At 44.3% G+C, this 20169-nt stretch overlaps 1 protein-coding gene and 1 non-coding gene across 3 annotated transcripts in view; both read left to right on the top strand.

The window, feature by feature from the left end:
* Positions 1-19425, top strand: part of GOLPH3L (golgi phosphoprotein 3 like) — a 39424-nt gene extending 19999 nt beyond the window's left edge. Inside the window, exons 3-5 of one of the 2 annotated variants that reach the window (XM_040998828.1) lie at positions 7440-7571; positions 8901-9015; positions 18997-19425. In XM_040998828.1, coding sequence (XP_040854762.1) covers positions 7440-7571; positions 8901-9015; positions 18997-19424 — 675 coding nt within the window. In that variant the 3' untranslated portion in view covers position 19425. The remainder of the gene's footprint in view (positions 1-7439; positions 7572-8900; positions 9016-18996) is intronic. The other variant, XM_040998829.1, reaches the window with a different exon arrangement.
* LOC121168956 lies at positions 15691-15797 on the top strand. Its single transcript, XR_005885808.1, has one exon. It is a non-coding gene; the product is annotated as a U6 spliceosomal RNA (small nuclear RNA).
* Positions 19426-20169: the final 744 nt, after the last annotated feature.

The following is a 20169-nucleotide window of genomic DNA, read 5'->3' as shown; positions in this document are numbered from 1 at the left end:
TAATGTGTATTTACTTTAAATCATATGTTTATGCTTTTAAGGAATGTTTATTGAGCAGATACTATTTCATAGGGGATATGCTAAAGAAATTTAAAATCAAGTGAGGACAGTTGATTGCAATGTAATATTCTGAAAGATTGAAGCGTATTTAGGCACACCTAGATGGGGAACCTGACCCAGAAGGTGGAGTGTAAGAGAAAATCATGGTAAGGGTGATTATATGGAAGATATGACCCTTGTACTGAATCCGGGAAGCACAGGAGCAGTTGGGAAAGGAAGAATATTTGCTCTTCCAGAGAACAGTGTGTGCAGAACCCAACACACTAAAATGATATATTGAGAGAACTTAAAATAGCTCAGATAGCCAGATTGTTCTAGGAAAAAGAAGCCAAAGGAAACAGCTGCTTGGTTTGGGTGCTCTAAGATCTTAAAGACTGAGAAGGATATTTGAAAGATTGTTAAGTAATTACACTGGAGCTCAAAGAGTATCTTGGCTAGAGTGGGGAAAATGGAATTGAAGGCAGTGTGGTACTCAGACTTTTTTTTTAAGATTTATTTTTATTGGAAAGACAGATTTACAGAGAGAGAAAGATCTTCCATCTGCTGGTTCATTCCCCAATGTCCACAGTGGCGGGAGTTGAGCTGATCCGAAGCCAGGAGCTTCTTCTGGGTCTCCCATGCCAGTGCAGGGTCCCAAGGCTTTGGGGCATCCTCAACTGTTTTCTTAGTGCACAAGCAGGGAGCTGGATAGGAAGTGAAGCAGCTGGGACATAAACCAACACCCATATGGAATCCATATGGGATTGCAAGGAGAAGACTGGCCAATTAAGCTATCATGCTGGACCCATGATCAGACTTCTTAAGAAGTTTTTTTAGGCTTATTTGAAAGAGAAAGGCATTTGAAGCAGTTCCATCCGTTGATTGCAGTGCTAAGCCAGCCTGAAGCCAGAAGATGGGAACTCAGTCCATATCTTCAGGATGGGAGAGTGGCAGGGACCTAATCCCTTGAGCCCTCACTGCGGCTTCCAAAGGTCTGCAGAAGCAGGAAGCAGGAGTGGCCCCAGAGCCTGGCACTGAACTTGCATGCTCCAATATGCATATCTTAGCTACTGAGCTAAACACCTGCCCTGCTGATCAGATTTTAAATCTTGAATAAGCTTAATTATAAGATATTGGATGGCAGGGATAATCCCCAAAAGCCCCCAAACACCAAAAATAAAAATATAAAATGAGTAATAAACTAGCATGGAAAAGATTACTCTAGGACAATTTAGCAAATCAGTCCTAAGATTTAGAAATTGGGTGATTAGGAATAACTCATAGATGAGATAATGTGAGGAACCAGGCTGGTATATATTCCCAGTTGTGTAACATTTTCTTTACTTTAAAAAAAAAAAAGATTTTTTGTTTTTACAGATAGAAGGAGAGACAGAAAGATCTTCCATCTGCTGGTTCACTCCCCAAGTGGCCGCAGTGGCCAGAGCGGAACCAATCTGAAGCCAGGAGCTTTTTGCAGGTCTCCCACATGAGTGTAAGATCTTAAGGCTTTGGGCTGTCCTCCACTGTTTTACCAGGCGATAAGCAGGGAGTCAAATGAGAAGTGGAGCAGCCGGGACATGAGTCATTGACTATATGGATCCCAGTGCTTCCAAGGTGAGAATTTAGCCATAGAGCCATTGCACCATGCCCTGTGTGGCATTTTCTGTTCTGCTCAGTAGAAGTAAATGCAGATCTTCCTCTCTGGAGGAAGATAATCTCAAAATATCATAGATTCATAGAAAATTAAATATGAACCCCTTAATTAAAGATTATCAGAAAAAAATCAGCAGAAATAACAAATACGTATCTCAACAAGTATTTAATACTCTGTGGGATAAGATGGTGACCAAAATCTGCTTTCTGCTCCTGTGGCCCTTGCCTTCGATTCCTCATGTGTGGCCAACAGTGCATCTCCATCCATATCACTGCCAAGTCACCAGACCATGAGAAGTGGAGATGACTCCTGTTCCATCTTCTTCCGTGGGAGCAGCAGTGACAGCTCTGCTTAGGACTGCGTGTTTGGAACTGGAATGCACTGTCATGGATGCAGGTCATGGAGGTGGCACTGACACCTGTAGCCACCTCTTCCATCTTGTGCAGCCCACCACAAGCAAGGAAGATGCTGCCAGTAACTATACATACAGACGCTACACCATTGTCAGGGAGATCATCAAACCTGTCTTATACCAAATGTATAAACCTGCCAACTGCTTCACAAGCTTGCAGGGCTTCTTGGTTTTCTACAGGTTGGTGGGGGAACTGGTACTGGGTTTACCTTCCTTCTGATAGAATGTAATGTTTTACATACCCAGCCCTGCGGGGTTCCACCTGTGGAGGCACTCTGCAACTCCATCCTCACCACGCACAGCACCCTGAAGTACTCTGCTTGTACCTTCAGAGTAAACAGTGAGGCCAGCTGCGACATCTGTCATAGAAAGTTCCATATGGAGACTCCAACCTCCATGTATATATAGCCAGGTTGTGTCCTGCATCCCTGCTTTCCTGAATGTTGACACAACAATTCCAGACCAACAAGGTTCCCCTGTCACCACATCCACCCATCTATGCCCCCATCACCTCTGCTGAGGAAACCTACGAACAGCTTTCTGTTGCAGACTGAACTAGCCAGTGTTTGCTTTGAGCTGGCCAATTACATGGTGACCTGTGACTCTCAGACATAGATTGTTGTCTACTGTACTGTGGTGCCATGGTTCCCAAAAATGTTAATGCTGCTATTGCCAGCACCAGGACCAAACAGCATTAATTTTGGGGAATTTTTCTCTACTGGCTTCAAGGTTGGCATTAATTATAAGCCTCCCACTGTGGTACCTAGTGGAGACCTTGGTAGGGTCTGGTGAGCCATATGTGAGCTTAGCCATACCACAGCCATTGCTGAGACCTGAGCTCTCCTGACCTGATATTTGCCGAGCATGCCTTTGTTCACTGGTGTGTGGGTGAGGGGATGGAAAAAGGAGACTTTTTCTAAGACTCATGAGGACATGACTGCATTAGAAAAGGTTTATGAGGAAGTTGATACAGATTCTTTGAGGGATAGGCTGGGGGAAAAAGGAAGGGAATACTATTTTTTCATTCCTTTCAGCACTATAGCATGTTATACTCCCTGAACTTCAGCTTCAGCGTTACTGACAGCCAATACGGATTTCCAGTTAGATTGTCTTCACTCATCTTCAGTCATATCTGTCTTTTCTACGTGTGCTCATAAAATTTTTCTATCGTTTCAGAAAGTAAAATGTGAAGAAAAAAAAAAGTCCTCAGGTAAATTCAAATTCTAAAGTAATCATAAAATAGTTGTGACATTTAAAAGGAATACAAAAAGTTTTAGCATGGACAGCAAAAAGCACTTATCACAAATAATTAGGATAATACAAAAAATAACTCAATAGAACTTTTACAAAAGAACTGTTGAAATCGAAATCACAGGATTTAGTTGAACCTGTTATATACAGATGAAGAAACCATTGATAAACTAGAAGCCAGACAGGAAATAACACTCCAAAAAGCAACAAAAGAGCAGGCAAACAGGGCCCAGCACAGTAGCCTAGTGACTGAAGTCCTTGCCTTGCATGCGTCAGGATTCCATATGATCGCCAGCCCCACTTTCCCTACTAGAAGCTTAGGAAAGCAGTCGAGGACGGCCTTAGGTCTTGGGACCCTGCACCTATGTTGGCCACCCAGAAAAAAATCCAGGCTCTTGGCTTCAAATTGGCCCAGCCCTGGATATGGCAGCCACTTTGGGTAGTGAATCAGCAGACAGAAGATCTTTCTCCCTTTATATATGACTTGCCAATTAAAAAAAAATTAAGGGAGACTAAATGAAAGACTAAAATCTCAGGACAAAAAAATAAAACAGATGAAACCCAAAAGTCTTAGAGATGAAAGCTGAGAACTTTTGAGAACTAAAAATAAATCCATATATGCAGAAAACACAGCATATCCCAATCAAGGTAAGTAGCTTCACATGCAATCATATTGTCATTGAACTGCAAAACACCAAGAGAGAAGGTCTTAGCAGAAGTGGGAGCACTGAGCCGTAAGATCCACTGAATATTTAGTCTAGCTCTGCCAGGGCAGCCTCAGGAGGGACTTGAAAAGTAGTAAATCTAAAACTCGCTACTTTTTTAAAAATATATTTATTTATTTTTATTGGAAAGTTGGATATTACAGAGAGAAAGATCTTCCATTCGCTGATTCACTCCCCAAGCTGCCTCACAGCCAGATCTGAGCCAGTCAGGAGCCAGGAGCCTCTTTGGGGTCTCCCATGCCAGTGCAGGGTCCCAAGGCTTTGGGCCGTCCTTGACCACTTTCCAAGCCACAAGCAGGGAGCTGGATGGCAATTGGAGCAGCAGGACACAAACTGGCACCCATATTGGATCCCAGTGCATGCAAGGAGAGAACTTTAGTCACTAGGCTATTGCTCCAGGCCCTGAAGCTGACTACCTCTTAAGCTGATAATTTTCTATGGCCTGTGAATATTGTTAGAAATATCCAAATGCTCCATTGAGAACCCTAGGATGACACTGAGTGACTGTCCCACATCCTCTGGTACTGGTGTGGTGGGCTGCTGGGAGTGGCTCTCTCCCCCTCTTTCTCCACTTCCTCCAAATACGGGAAGAATAAAAAGGAAGATTGGAAGCAGTTGTATCATCCACTTTCCCCCATTCCTTGATCCTTCCTACCTTAATCAGTGGTCCACATGGGCATGCATCCTTCTCAACTGTGTAAACATCATCAAACATAAAATAAATCCATTATGGAAAAAAAAAAAAAAGATTCCCCATCCCTGTACCAGAGGAGGGAAAATTGACAGCTCACCTAAGTGTTGGTGATAGATTGCTCCACTGCAGCAGTGGGAGCTAGAAGAGAACACAGTGCCCTCAATGCAGTTAAACTAATTTCATGTCCAGCGGCCCGGCGGCGTGGCCTAGTGGCTAACGTCCTCGCCTTGAACGTGCCAGGATACCATATGGGCGCCAGTTCTAATCCCAGCAGCTCCCACTTCCCATCCAGCTCCCTGCTTGTGGCCTGGGAAAGCAGTCGAGGATGGCCCAAAACTTTGGGACCCTGCACCCGTGCGGGACACCCAGAAGAGGTTCCTAGATCCTGGCTTTGGATTGGCATAGCATCGGCTGTTGCACTCACTTGGGGAGTGAATCATCGGACAGAAGATCTTTCTCTCTGTCTCTCTGTATATCCGAGTTTGCAATGAAAATAAATAAATCTTTAAAAAAAAAAAAAGAAAGAATTTCATGTCCGGAGAAACTATGATGGTAAGATAAAAGCATTTTGGATTAATCAAATAGATGCCTCAAAAACTTGCCTCCCACAAGTTTTCATTTAAAGAAATTCTGCTTTAGGATGAAGGAAAATAATACCAGAAAGGAGACCTAAGATGCAAGAAAGAATGGTGAGCAGATTGGTAAGCATCTGAACGAAACATGCCAGCTGGGTAAAATGATAACCATCATTGAAGTGTAATTCCTAACTTTCAAAAAAAATATTGGACAACTAGGATAGTGGTAACATTTTAATTTTTAAAATTTAGATTTTTGTCTTCATTTTCATTTGGTGATCATGCATGTTGCAATTAGCAAGGATAACTCCTGAATAAGTGTGTCACTTAGAATCCAATGAGTAGGAAAAAGTATAATTAAAAAATTTTTTAAGATTTTATTTATTTTTATTGGGAAGGCAGATATTCATAGAGGAGAGACAGAGGAAGATCTTCCGTCCTATGATTCACTCCCCAAGCGGCCACAATGGCCGGAGCTGCACCAATCCAAACCCAGGAGCCTGGTTCCTCTTCCAGGTCTCCTTCGCAGGTGCGGGGTCCCAAGGCTTTGGGCCATCCTGGACTGCTTTCACAGACCACAAGCAGGAGCTGGTTGGGAAGTGGAGCTGCCGGGATCAGAACCGGCGCCCATATGGGATCCTGGTGCGTGAAAGGTGAGAACTTTGGCCACTAGGCCACCACACTGGGCCCTAATTAAAAATGTTTGAATAAAAAATTCTTTGTTATTGTGACTTCTAATATGCTAGATAACCTTTGTAAAGCTTCATTTCATCATCTTTAACCTGTAGTAGTAGTAGTAGTAGCAGTAGAATTTCCTTTATAATGATGTTGTGAATGTACAAAACTGTGTTAGAACCTCCCTGCTGTGTCACTATGACGTCTAATGTTAGATGACCTTTGTAAAGCTTAGCCTGTAGTAGTAGTAGAATCTTCTTTATAGTGTTCCTTTGAGTGTACAAAACTATGTTAGAACCTCCCTGTCGTCCCTGTCAGTCTCTCTCGGCTCCTGTCTTCAGAGAGTCATACTAAAGCCAAATATAGCCTCAGAGCACTGGACAGTTCTGATCATTCCAGATCTTCCTTGATTTCATCATAATAAGTCCTTGTGCCAAACCTTCAGGATTCAAAGTGTGAATACCTCTCCTCACAGCCTGTCCCCCGCTCCGCTTGATATCACAGTCTCTCTTGAAGCCCTTGAATTGCATCTGCACAAACAGTTCTGAGTTCTCCCTCCTTGTCACGTTCGTTTAGAATTACCTTTCAGAGACTAGGTAGGTGCTGGATGATTCCCTTCTTCTGGAAGTCCCTACCTATTCTTTAAACGCCCACTCAAGTTACATAAAACATTTGTGCCTACTCTACCATCCCAACCAAACTTGTAAATCATTTATGCATATCTCTTCTGCTTCTTCAGTTGAGCTTTAAATAATATGCTACAGAATTCTCCTGAAGTTTATTTGTCACTCCCAACTAAGTCTTCAGTACCTAAGACAGTGGCTGTGTCTCATATGCTGTGCTAAAAGGAAACTTTCATGAAAGTGAATTCTGTATTCCAAACACTGTACTAAATGCTTTCTCTTGTGTTTCATCTCCTCACAACAACTCATGGAGACAGATACTGTCTCACTATGGTACGAATGAGGGCATTGCATTCTGGAAGGCTAAGTAATGTATCCTGAACACTTAACTAGTCAGTGACCAACGGGTTCTATAATACTTCCCATCAAAATAATTCACAAATGTCTTGAAGGAATAAAAGGCTTAGTTTATACTGTTTATTACATGTCTTATTCACATCCTGCTCAAATTTAAAATATTATGAAAATCAATTTGAAAAAAGCTAAGTTTCTTCTGAAAATTTTGACATGCCAGTGATTGTCAACCAAATCAGAGCAGATTAAAGTCAGCGACTCATTCTTGGAGGGCTTAGATGAGGGGTATTAAGGAGACATTGTACTCTCCCAATTCCATGCTTTGAATTCATGCAATGTGAAACAATTCCTAACAAAGTGACCCATTCTTAGGGTGCTGACTGGAAGTCAGTATCCCTTTCAGAACATTCTCTCTCTTCTATTTTCCCCTTTCCTAGGGTTACACATCTTTCTGGAATGACTGCATATCATCTGGCCTGCGAGGGGGCATCCTGATAGAGCTGGCAATGCGGGGTCGAATCTATCTGGAACCCCCCACCATGCGTAAGAAGCGACTGCTAGACAGAAAGGTACAGCATCCTCTCCGGGAGCATCCTCTGTGGAAGGGCAGGTGCCATAGTACATTTCAGAAGGGAAAGATTTGAGTCATGAGACAAGTCAATATCACTGACTCATGGTCCCATAATCTAAACAGACTGAATTTTAACCATAACTGTATGAAATAGAACATTATTTAGGGAGGAGGAAATACATGAGTCATGTTGGTCTTTGTTTAAACCTGGCTGTACTCGGACAGCTCTTCAGTTTCTCTCTTACATGAACCAATCCTTTCCACCATGTGCACTGCGCCCTTGTGTCCATTTTTGTACCAAATGTTTCTATTCACACCTTCTCAGCAACTTGTCTACTTCTCTAAGCACTGCACTGTCAGGCATCACCAGCTTCTTTTCAGTCTTCAGTTTATTTTGCTCTTTTAGCCTTTGTGGCACTTGACACTTTTGACTGCCTCTACTTGAAACTTTGTCCGTTCTTGCTCTTTGTTATATTCTCTGAGTGTCCTCTGTTTCCTTTCCTCCTCCATGCCTTCATAGCCGAGTCTCAATCTGCCCTCCCTTTGCATGCATTTCTGTCCTTTCGCAGCTCTCATTTACCTTAGCAGCTTGCTCTGTCACTTTTGTGAGATTGACTCCTGCAGTTCTAGCCATGTCTTCTTTTTCCACCTTCAGAAGTATATTTAACTGTAACCAGATATTCCATCTTGGTTATCTCATACAAGTTAGAGTGAAACCAACTTTTCTGAAAAACTGGCTTTCTCTCCTAACTTTCCTGCTTTTTTGTTTCAATTTTTTGTTCCTTTATTTGCAAACAGACAGCTCATACCCACTGATTCACTCCAAAAACACTCCATGGCCATACCCAGTCAGGTACAGGAACTAGGAACCAGGAACATAAGCCAAGTCTCTCTATGGTTTTTTGGCAAGAATACAATTACTTCAGCCATCACTGCTGCCTTCCAGGGTGTGCAGTAGTGAGAAAACTGGAGGTGGGAATTGAATCTTGGCATTCTGATGTGTTTTTTTGGCATGTTAACCACTAGAGTAGATGTCTCCTCCCGCCTGCCTTCATTAACGGTCTCACAAGCTTATTGCCCAAACTCACAAAAGAATTGTTATCGAATTTTTTCTCCGGTGACATTTATATTCAGTTGTCACTAGCACCTCCTTTCAAAATTATTTTTATCTTCTCACTGCCACGGTGTACTGGATTTTAAACTTCCTGAAGACAAGGATGCTTCCTTCCATTCCTGCAACACATAACCAGAAATATGCATGTGGTGTGTTGAAAGATTTTAACCTGAGTGAAGGCAGTGAAATCCTTTGTTTCTTCCTTCCTCCAAGGTATTACTCAAGTCAGACAGCCCAACAGGTGACGTTTTACTGGATGAAACCCTCAAACACATCAAAGCGACTGAACCCACAGAAACCGTGCAGACATGGATAGAGCTGCTCACCGGTAAGATGACTCTCGCCATTGCGCAAATGGCACACTTGTTATCTTTACACAGGAATTCAGTGTGCTAGATAAGATACCCATACCCCACTATTTAAGTGGACTGATGACAGAATAAGTATTGACAAACCAATACCTATTCTAAAATTTCACATTGTCTTCTGCATCCCCTACCCTGAAAGCCCTTTAATGGCATTCTTCTCAAAAACATTCTAAAAGTGTTTGTCATCCATTTCCAAGGCGGAATGACAGATCTCTTATACACTAGTTCTTCCGAATGCCTACGATGGCCAGGCTTAAGGCCAAGCCAAAGCCAGAAGTCCAAAACTCAATCTGGGCCTCCCATACAGGTGATAGGAACCCCAACACTTGAGCCCTGGTTAGCTGCCTCCCAGGTACATTACCAGGAAGTTAAATTGGAAGTGGGAGGGGTTGGGACTCCAGCCAGGACTCCTATATGGAATATGGATGTCCCGAGTGGAGTCTTAACCTACTGTGCCAAAATATCCACTCCCACAACGAACTCTTTTTGAAGACTTGTTGAAGCCAGCGCAGTGGCATTTCAGGCTAATCCTCTGTCTGTGACCCTGACATCCCCTATCCTCTGGTTCATATCCTGGCTCCACTTCTGATCCATCTCTCTACTTAGGGCCTGGGAAAGTAGAGGAGGATGGCTCACGTTCCTGGGCCCCTGTACTCATGTGGGAGATCCAGAAGGAGCTCCTGACTCCCAGTTTCAGACCAGCCCAGCTCTGGCCATGGTGACTATTTGGGGAAATGTACTGGATGGATGTAAGATGTCTCTCTCTTTCTCTTTCTTTGTCTTTCTCGCTCTGTCTCTGTAATTCTGACTTACATATAAAATAAATAAATATTTTCTTAAAAAAAAAAAAGCACGTATTTGTTATTTGAAAAGAGAGTGACCCACAAGAGCGAAATTGATCTTCCATCCACTGGTTCTCTTCCCAAATGGCCACATCAGCCAGATCTAGGCTGAAGCCAGGAGCCAGAACTTCCAACCTCCTGCAGGGTGGAAGCTCTTGGGCTGCTGCTAGCCTCCCAGGTACATTAGTAAGAAGCTGAATAAGAAGCAGAGTAGCCAGGACTCCACCTGGCACTTTGATATGGCGTGCTGGTGTCACAATCGTAGCTTAACCCCACAATTCTTGGCCCCTCACAGGAGACTTTTTTAGCATGTTTATTGAGATGACAGCCAAGATATGAACACTAATATAATCTACCTATCTTGTTAGAACTTCCAAGTTTTTACTTAACTTCGTTGCAAATAATATTTCATTATATGGATGTGTCACATTTGTGGCGTATCATCTGTTAATGGACATTTGGATTATTTTACTTTTTGTGAAAAATTGCTACCATGAAAATTGGTGTATATGTGTGTTTATGTTTCATATGTGCTTATATATGTGTTTTTCAAGTCCCTGCTTTCAGTTCTTTTGGCTATTGACTTAGGAATAGAATTACAGTCTTATGATAGTTTTATGGTTATTTTTTTCCAATTTATTATGTTGCATTATGTGATACAGCTTTTTAGGCACTGGAATTCTCCCCTCTCCTCCCCTAGTCCTCCCCACATGGTGGATCCATCCACCTTGTTGCGTGTCCACAGTTCAAGTTCAGTTGAGATTCCTTCCCTGTGAGCATATATCTAGCATAGAGTCCAGCATCTCATCGTCCAGATAAGTTCAACAGCTTCTTGGGGAGACCCTCTCTGGTCCAATGTTAGAGCCAGCAAAGTAAAATCTGGGTCAGTTACAAGCCTAAACATAACATCAGCAACAATATACAATTTTGTGGAACTAATTGACGTAGTATCGAGTAAGCAAGTTCTTAACCACATCCTGTGACTACTTGGATGACATTTCAACAATTGAGGTGCGAGACAGTTTAGGAGGGGTGGTGTGCAGAGAAATTCTCGATACCTTGCTGAGGAGTACGTAATCTTCATGTCTTCCCTAGTGAGGTGTGTATGAGTTTATGCTGATCAGGCTTTCCCTTTTGTTCTCTGCCTATCTGTTCTAACTTGTGTGTGTGTGTTTGGAGGGGGAGCTCTGGAGCAACCCCATTGGTCATTGCAGAGAGGGTGAGGACCCAAAGCTGGAACCAAGCAAGGGCCAGAGAAAGCTCGTCTCCCCAATTCCAAAGGAGGTTTACTGTTCTTCTGGTTCTGAGGACCACTCAGGGTTCCTGTCTGTTGTTCCAGTGGCTTCAGTCCCGCGATGAAGGGCTCGGGCTTCTTCCATCCCGTATGGTAGGTCCAGAGGGCAGGGGGAATGTCCTCTGAGTTCTCGGCCTCTGAAGGCATTCCAGTTCCCCGTGGTCTCTTTGGCAGTTGGGATGCAGTCCTTGGAGCCCGTACTGACAGTCTTTGGTGGGGATCCGGGAGTCTCCCGGTTTGGGACACGAGCCTCCTCCTGTTCACCTGCTCCACTCTGGGTGCCTTCCCTGCTCTGTGCATGTGACCACCTGTTAATAGGTTGCTAGGATTGCTTTTGATTCCCCCTGTATGTCTTTGTGTTTTTACCATTGTCTAATTCTGTTCTGAGTCTATTGTCTATAGGTTACCTGCTATGTTCCTGATAGGTTACACTACATGTCTTCCTCACACCTTCAAGGGGAATAGAAGACTTCCCTGCTCTCCCGCTCCATTTCTGAGTAGCACAAAGTTTTGACAGTGTATTAGGTATTGCAATTTTTCACAGCACTTGGTTAGAAACAGTATTAATTACAGGTACATTTGAGGAAGATTAACTGTCATTGGGATCGTTAGGATTGATTCACGTTCACAAAGCACCGAGAGTTCGAAATGGAGCTATCTAAGCAGCAATCAAAGAACCAGATTCCCAGAGCTCCCTGGCCAGGCGGCCAGCAGGCAAAGCCTCGCGCCAAATGGCATGCTGGCCGCCCCGGTGGCAGCTCACCACTTGCACGTGGCATCCACCTTGTGCGATCCAGGCGTGAGACTTAGCTAGGGGCCCTGGGATCTCTCAGCCGCCTTGCGGCCACCGAGAAACCATCATCCCTGGCCCTAGTCCCGCCCCTTCCTCGGATAAACTTTTTTCCACAGAGGTTGTACCACTTAACAGTCCCACCAGCAATATAGCAGCATTCCAATTTTTCTACCTCCTTGTCAATGCTTTTTGTTGTTGTTGTTTTAAGTATAGCTATTGAACTATGGATTTAGCTAGTTTATATCTCATTATGGATTTAATTTATATTTACCAAGTAACTAATTATATTGAGGATCTTTTAATGGTTTTGTCATTTGTATATCCTTTTTGAAGAAATGTCTGTTCATGTCCCTTTCTCATTGAAAAAAAAAAGTATTTATGGGGATAGCAGTGTGGCACAGTTGGTAGAACCACTACCTATGGGTGCTAACATCTCATACAGTCCCAGCAACTCCTCTTCCAATCCAGCTCCCTAGTAAAGTGCCTGGGAAGAGCAGTAGAGGATGGCCCAAGTCCTTGGGCCCCTGGACTCACATGGGAGACCTGGAAGAAGCCCCTGGCTTCAGACTGACCTAGCTCCAGCCTTTGCTGCCATTTGGGAAGTTAAGACGAGACTAGAAGATTCTCTCTCCATTTGTCTCTCTGTGTAACTGCCTTTAAAACAAATAAGCTTTTAAAACAAAAAAGTTATTTGTTTGAAAAACAGAATTACAGAGAAGGAGCACAAACCAGGAAGAAAGAGAAATAGGGAGACAGAGAAAGACAGATCTTCCATCCGCTGATTCACTCCCAAGATAGCTGCTATGACTAGGGCTGACCCAAGCTGAAACCAGGAGCCAGGACCCTCTTCTGGGTCTCTCATATGGGGTGGGAACCCTTTACCAGGCCATTAGCAAGGAGCTGAATCTGAAGTGGAATAGCCGGGTCTCTAACCTCTGACCTTGGAATTCCAGCACTGCAAGAGGCGGGGCTTAACCTGCTATACCTCAGTGCTAGGCCAACCCCAAATACTTTTTTTTTATTTTATTTTTATTGGAAAGTCAGATTTATAGAGAGAAGGAGAGACAAAGAGAAAGATCTTCCATCTGCTAGTTCACTCCCCAAGTGGCCAAAACGGTCAGAGTTGAGCTCATCCAGAGCCAGGAGCTTCTTCCAGGTCTGCCACATGGGTGCAGAGTCCAAAGACCTGGGGCCGTCCTCCACTTTCCCAGGCCGGGAATGCGCTGGGATCCCATATGGGCACCGGTTCTAATCCCGGCAGCTTCACTTCCCATCCAGCTCCCTGCTTGTGGCCTGGGAAAACAGTCAAGGACGGCCCAAAGCCTTGGGACCCTGCACCTAAGTAGGATACCAGGAAGAAGCTCCCGGCTCCTGGCTTGGAATTGGCACAGCACCAGCCGTTGCAGTCACTTGGGGAGTGAATCATCAGACGGAAGATATTTCTCCCTGTCTCTCCATATATATATGATTTTGCAATACAAATAAATAAATCTTTTAAAAATATATATATACATTTTTATGTGAAGAGCAGAGTAACAAAGGGAAAAAGAGAGGAAAAGATTGTCTTCTGCCTCTTTCCCTGCGATGATCAGGGCTGGCCCAGGCCAAAGCCACAGACTCCGTATGAGTTTCCCACATGAGCGGCTAGGGCCAGGTGCTTGGGCTCTTCTGCTTTCCTCAGACACGTTAGCAGGGGGCTGGATAGGAAATGGAGCACACTCAGAATGTGCCAGCATCACAGACCACTTGTTAACGCACTGCGCTACCACGAGCCTCCCAAAGCTTTCAGTCTTTCATCGCTGAGCATAATGTTAGCTACAGATCTTTATCTTATTAATAAACTTGCCTGTTGTGTCTAGTTTCCTTTCTTTTTTTTTTTTTTTTTTTTTTTGGCCAATCAAGAAAGGATGTTATGGGGCCTCTGTGGTTGTACAATGGATTAAAGCATAAACTGTGACACTGGCATCGCGAGTGAGCACTGGTTCAAGTCCTGGCTGCTCCTCTTGTGAGCCCACTCCCTGCTAATGCACCTGGGAGACCAATGGAAGATTGTACAGTGACTTGGGTCTTGGCCACCCCCACGGGAGACACCCGCGGAACTCCAGGCTCCTGGCTTCAGCCTGGCCCAGCTCAGCTGTTGTGGTCGTCCGCCGCTGCCGTCACTGGGGGATGAACTCGAGGGTAGATGATCTCTCCCAATTTTACCTCTGTCTCTGCGTGTGTTTTCTCTCCTTCTGCCTCCAAGTAAAATACATATTTTTTTCTAGAAAAAGACAAACAGATGTTGGTTTTTATGGTTTTTTTCTTTCATTCTATTAAGGTAACATATTACATCAGGTTTTTTATCATTTCTATTTGTTCTATATTGATCTATAATTTTATTTTCTTGTAGCTTTGGGCTTAGGGTAACTGGTTCCACAGAATAAGCTAGAAACTATCCCCTCTTCAGTGTTTCAGAGTTTGAAAAAAAATTGGTGTTAGTTCTTTATGTATTAGGTAGAATTTCCTGAGAAACTCATCTGGTCCAGAATTTTTTAATGTTGGGAGATTTTGGACTGCTCCTTTAATCTTTTTTACCTATTGTTGCTGTTATTAATCTGTTAATATCTTCCATTTCTTCTTGAGACACCTTAATTTTCAAGACATTCACACTTTTCTACCAGGCTTTCTGATTTGTTGGCAATGGTTGTTGATAATATTCTTTTTATGTCTGTAAGGTTAATGGGATTGTCAACACTTTCGTTTTTTACCTCAGCCCACACGATGTGAGCCAAGGTGAAAAGGAAGAGGATGCGCAACTACAGCTAAGGAAGCAACAGAGACAAAGTAAAGATTATAAAAGCCGGACATGGGGGGAGAGCAGAGGCTTCCTCCCTACTGAGCTCTTCCCAGCAGTTTTTATTTTCTTAGAGTATCAAATTTCTGTACTGACCTGGCAATAGCCTAAGGTCACATCCCCACTCCCACTGGTCACTAGCCACTGAGACCTCAGGAGCTCAGCCTGCACCAGAGGAAGGAGGAGAACAGGATTCCTCCTGAGCACACAAGCTCCCTTAGCTCAGTCTTACACCGCCACCTGCAGCTGAGGCCTTGACTGCTGCCTTGCAGGCGGAACGCCCTAGCAGAGTTTGTTCCCAGAACTCTCAGCTCAGAACTGTCTCCCTCCTTCTCCCACTGCTGATGTCTACCCTGAATGGTCTATGTCAGTTTCTGAATTTAATTATTTGCATCTTCCCCCTTTATCAGTGTAGCTCATCGTTTCTTAATTTTGATGATCTTTTAAAAGAGCCTTTTTGTTTTCATTTATTTCCTGTTGCTTTTCTTTCTTTTGTTTTTTTTTCCCCCACTGTAATTTTTATTACTTCCCCACTTTAATAACTGAAAAGCTTGGTTATTTACTTGAAATCTTTGTTAATGTAGACAATCAAAGCTATGAATTCCTCTTGGAAAATTACTTTTACTCTATCTCATACATTTGGGTAATTTTTAAAAGTTTTATTTATTAATTCAAAAAGCAGAGTTAGAGAGAGAGATACACATATGTATATAAAGATCTTCCATCTACTGGTTCACTCTGCAAATGGCCACAACAGCTGGGACTGAGCCAGGCAAAAGCCAGGAGCCTGGGGCCCAGGGATATGGACTGTCTGCTGCTGCTTTCCCAGGCTGTTTAACATGGACCTGGACCAAAACTGGAGCAGCCTTTGTGCTCGATTCAGCAACACATATACTAAAATTAGAATGATACAGAGAAGATTAGCATGGCCCCTGAGCAAGGATGACACACAAATTCTTGAAGCGTTCCATATTTAAAAAAAAAAAAAAAAAAAACTGGAGCAGCCAGGACTGTGTTGGCACCCACATGGGCTACCAGCATTACAGGTAGCGGCTTATCCTGTTATGCCACATGCTGGGCCCTAAAGTCTACTTTAAAATGTGGTTTTCTAATCTTTCCAAATTATCCACAGTGAAAAACACCAATAAGAAAAACTTCAGAAAGAAATAACATTTCTCAGCCAAATGGCTGGGATAGCCAGGGCTGGGCTCCATCGAAACCGGAGGCCTGGACCTCCATCTAGGTCTCCAAAATGAGTGCCAGGGTCCAAGCATTCAAAGCATCCTCTGATGCCTTCCCAGACACGGTTACAAGGAGCAGAGCAGAAGCAGAGCAGCTGAAACTCAACGGGACACTGGGAGATGGGATGCTGTTGTCCCAGGTGGTAGCCTAACCCACTGTGTCACAATGCGGGCCTCACTCTTTGAACATCTTTATCACCATTGAGGCTTCCCAACTTGTATAGATGCCATTGGTGCAGGGTCCCAAAGCTTGGGCCATCCTCAACTGCTTTCCCAGGTCACAGGCAGGGAGCTGGATGGGAAGCAGGGCCACTAGGACATGAAACAGTGCCCATATGGGATCCTGGCGCGTGCAAGGCGAAGACTTTAGCCACGAGGCTACTGTGCCAGGCCTTCCTTTGATTTATTATGTGCCTTTGAATAAGCCACACTCTCCCAATCCTTGTTGTATGCCTATTGATTTTCTTCATGAAAACTGGATATTTGAAGCTCATAATGCTGCAACTCTGGAACTGTGGTAACTCAGTTTCTCTCCCTTCACTAGGGTGAAGGTTCCTTTATTGTTCTATAGGGTCTGTGTGTGCAGGGAATCCATCTGGGCTGAAAGCGTTAGGCCTTGCATTTTTTCTGAGGCTTCATCCTTTTTAGAAACCACACAGAAGGCCTACGCAACAGCTCAGCTTGCTAAATCCTCACCTTGCAAGCCCCAAGATCACATATGGATACTGCTTCATGTCCTGGCTGCTTCATTTCCCATTCATCTTGCTGCTTGTGGCCTTGGAAGACAGCAGAGGATGGCCCAAAGCCTTGGGACATGAAACCATGTGGGAAACCCAGAAGAGGCTCCTGGCTCCTGGCTTCGGATCAGCTCAGCCCCAGCTGTTGCAGCCGCTTAGGGAGTAAATTATCAGATCTTCCTCTCTGTCTCTACTTCTCTGTAAATCTGACTCTCCAATAAAAATAATAAACATTTTATAAATAAGTATATATAGAAATAAATAAAACCAAGGTCACTAATTTGAAATTTCAAAATAAGAAAAGCACCAGTACATAGAATAGCTCTCTTTTTTTCTCCCTCTCTATAACTCTTTTAAATAAGTAAACGCATCTTTTTTTTAAAAAAGTATTTGAGGGCCTGGCGCGGTGGCGCAAGTGGTTAGGGTCCTCGCCTTGCACGCCCGGGATCCCATGTGGGCGCCGGTTCTAATCCCGGCAGCCCCGCTTCCCTTCCAGCTCCCTGCCTGTGGCCCGGGAAAGCAGTCGAGGACGGCCCAAAGCTTTGGGACCCTGTACCCGCGTGGGAGACCCGGAAGAGGCTCCTGGCTTCGGATCGGCATAGTATCGGCCCGTTGCGCTCACTTGGGGAGTGAATCATCGGACGGAGGATCTTCCTCTCTGTCTCTCCTCTCTGTATATCCGCCTTTCCAATGAAAAAAATAATAAAAAATAAATCTTAAAAAAAAAAAAAAAAAAGTATTTGAGCAGACTGTTGCTTTGGCAGGCTAAGCCTCTGTCTGCAATGCCGACATTCCACTTGGGCACCAGTTCAAGTCCTGGCTGCTCCACCTCTGATGCAGCTCCCTGTTAATACATCTGGGAAAGCAGCTCAAGTCCTTGGGGCCTGAACCCCCTCAGGAGACTGAGAAGCTCTTGGCTTCTGGCCCCATCATTGTGACGTGACCATTGGAAGAATAACCAGCCAATGAACGACCTTTCTCTCTCTCTCTCTCTCTCTCTTTAACTCTCAGTGAGTAAATTCAGTGTGTAAATACATCTTTTATTGAGCCAATTTCTAAATATCTTATTCTTTTGGATGCTGTTATAAATGGAATTATATTTTCATTTCATTCTCAGGTTGCTTAGTGCTAATGTATGGAGGCTCACTTGGGTTTCACTTGTTAATCTTACATGCTTCGGGCCCGGCGCAGTGGCCTAGCAGCTAAAAAATCCTCACCTTGAACGCGCCAGGATCCTATATTGGTGCATTCAAGATGAGAATTTTAGCCGTTAAGCCACTGCGCCAGGCCCTGAAGGAGAACTTCCAAGCTACTAGTCCCTTGATAATTGTAGGGAAAAACGTGAATTCTCTGAACGGGGAGCTCTGGGCCTGAACCCCTAACAGTCCAGGGTAGAAATCTGATCGGTAAAGGGGCTTAGGCATGATTTTGACTAGTAAGTGCCTTAGGACAACCTGACACAGCAGCACGTAGGGAGTTCAGTTAAAAGGATAAAGACATAATAAGGGCCCGGTGGCATGGCCTAGCAGCTAAAGTCCTCATAGCACCCTTCAGAGTAGACTTCTCCACTCTGTGTTCCATATACAGACCCAAGGCAAAGCAGTGGGGCTCCTCCTCATTCAAGTCTGCTCTACCTCCAGACTCAACGTCTGCCTTACATGCAGGTGGGGTCAGTGGCCCACATCTCTGCCATGCACGTAGCCACTGGGGACAGACGTTGTAAGCTGTAAGCCACAGTGGGCAGCTGGGGTCCCAGGACAGCCAACCCATCCTGTCTTATAAAGAAGGGAGAGTGAAACTCGGGGCTCCCAGTCTACATAGCACCTCCTGGGTTGGGGTAGAAATCACCCCGGAGAGATGGATGTGTGGAAGAGCATTTCCAAAGTCCACAGAAAGAATGTGAATGTGAGTGAGAATGGAAATAGGATCCAGATCCAGAAGCATTAATAATGGGAGTCCTTGATAAGGGGTTTTTCTTTGTTTTTTTTTTTTGTTTGTTTTTAATGTGTCTCAACAGGTGAAATAGAGTTGGAGTCCAAACCACAATGTGAAGGACAAAAGGTTAAGTAAATTGGGAAATGAACAGAAATTATGCTTTTAAATTATGCTGTGGAACCGCTCAAGGTTCCACAGAGCTAGTTTCCATTTTTATTTGAGTTCTTCCCCTCTTGGTGATGTGTTCCTTCTTTTCCCCATAGGTGAGACCTGGAACCCCTTCAAATTACAGTACCAGCTGAGAAATGTGCGAGAGCGACTTGCCAAGAACCTGGTAGAGAAGGGGATTCTAACCACTGAGAAGCAGAATTTCCTCCTGTTCGACATGACCACTCATCCCGTGACCAACATGACTGAGAAACAGAGACTAGTGAAAAAACTCCAAGACAGTGTTCTGGAGCGCTGGGTCAATGACCCTCAGCGCATGGACAAGCGGACGCTGGCGCTCCTGGTGCTCGCCCACTCCTCCGACGTGCTGGAGAACGTCTTCTCCTCCCTGACAGATGACAGGTACGACGTGGCGATGAATCGAGCCAAGGACATAGTAGAACTGGACCCTGAGGTCGAGGGGACAAAGCACAGTGCCACCGAGATGATCTGGGCTGTGTTGGCAGCCTTCAATAAATCCTAAAGCCAGTAGGCAGGGCTTTCCTTCACCCTCCCTGGCCGCTGACTGGCAGAGACCCCATACTGAGCTTTGTGTGATGAGCTGTCTTCACCACTCGCCCCAGCCCCTTCTCTCAGACGCATGATCTGAGGAGAGGAACTTCAGGTCTTCTGCACACACTTCAGCCATTCTCAGCAGGTTCCGCTTCTCCCTGTACTTCCACTCCATAGGTGAATAAACAGGGTGACTCCATACACACCCAGCAAACACTCTCTTCCGTTTCTTGGCTTAGTTTCATCCACTGTGCTTTCTGAGAAATAGGAATATTTAAGCAAGATTTGGGATACTCCAGCAGAATGTGACTGAGATGATAAAGAGCAAACCATTTATTATAGTATTGTTTTTTCTGTCTTTTTTTTTTTTAGGATTTATTTATTTTTCTTGGAAAGGCAGATTTTACAAAGAAAGAGAAAGAGAGAGATCCTCCATCTACTGATTCATTCCCCAAATGGCCAGAGCTGAGCCAATCCAGAGCCAGGAGTTTCCGCTGGGTCTCCCACACAGGTGCAGAGTCTCAAAGCTTTGGGTCATCCTTGCTGCTCTCCCAGGCCACAAGCAGGGAGCTGGGCACCAATAGGGGATCCCAGCGCTTGCAAGGGGAGGATTAGCCAATGGAGTTGTCTGCCAGACCCTGCTTTCTTTTTTTTTAAGTGATGATGTTTACATAGTTGATCAGGGTGAGAAGGGTTGAGCTTTCTGTCTTAAATAG

The sequence above is a fragment of the Ochotona curzoniae genome, unplaced genomic scaffold (assembly GCF_017591425.1).
Source record: "Ochotona curzoniae isolate NIBS_2020 unplaced genomic scaffold, NIBS_Ocur_1.0 scaffold_1037, whole genome shotgun sequence".
NCBI lineage: Eukaryota > Metazoa > Chordata > Mammalia > Lagomorpha > Ochotonidae > Ochotona > Ochotona curzoniae.
The sequence above is the reverse complement of the archived record's forward strand: the minus strand, read 5'-3'. Positions and strand labels throughout refer to the sequence as shown.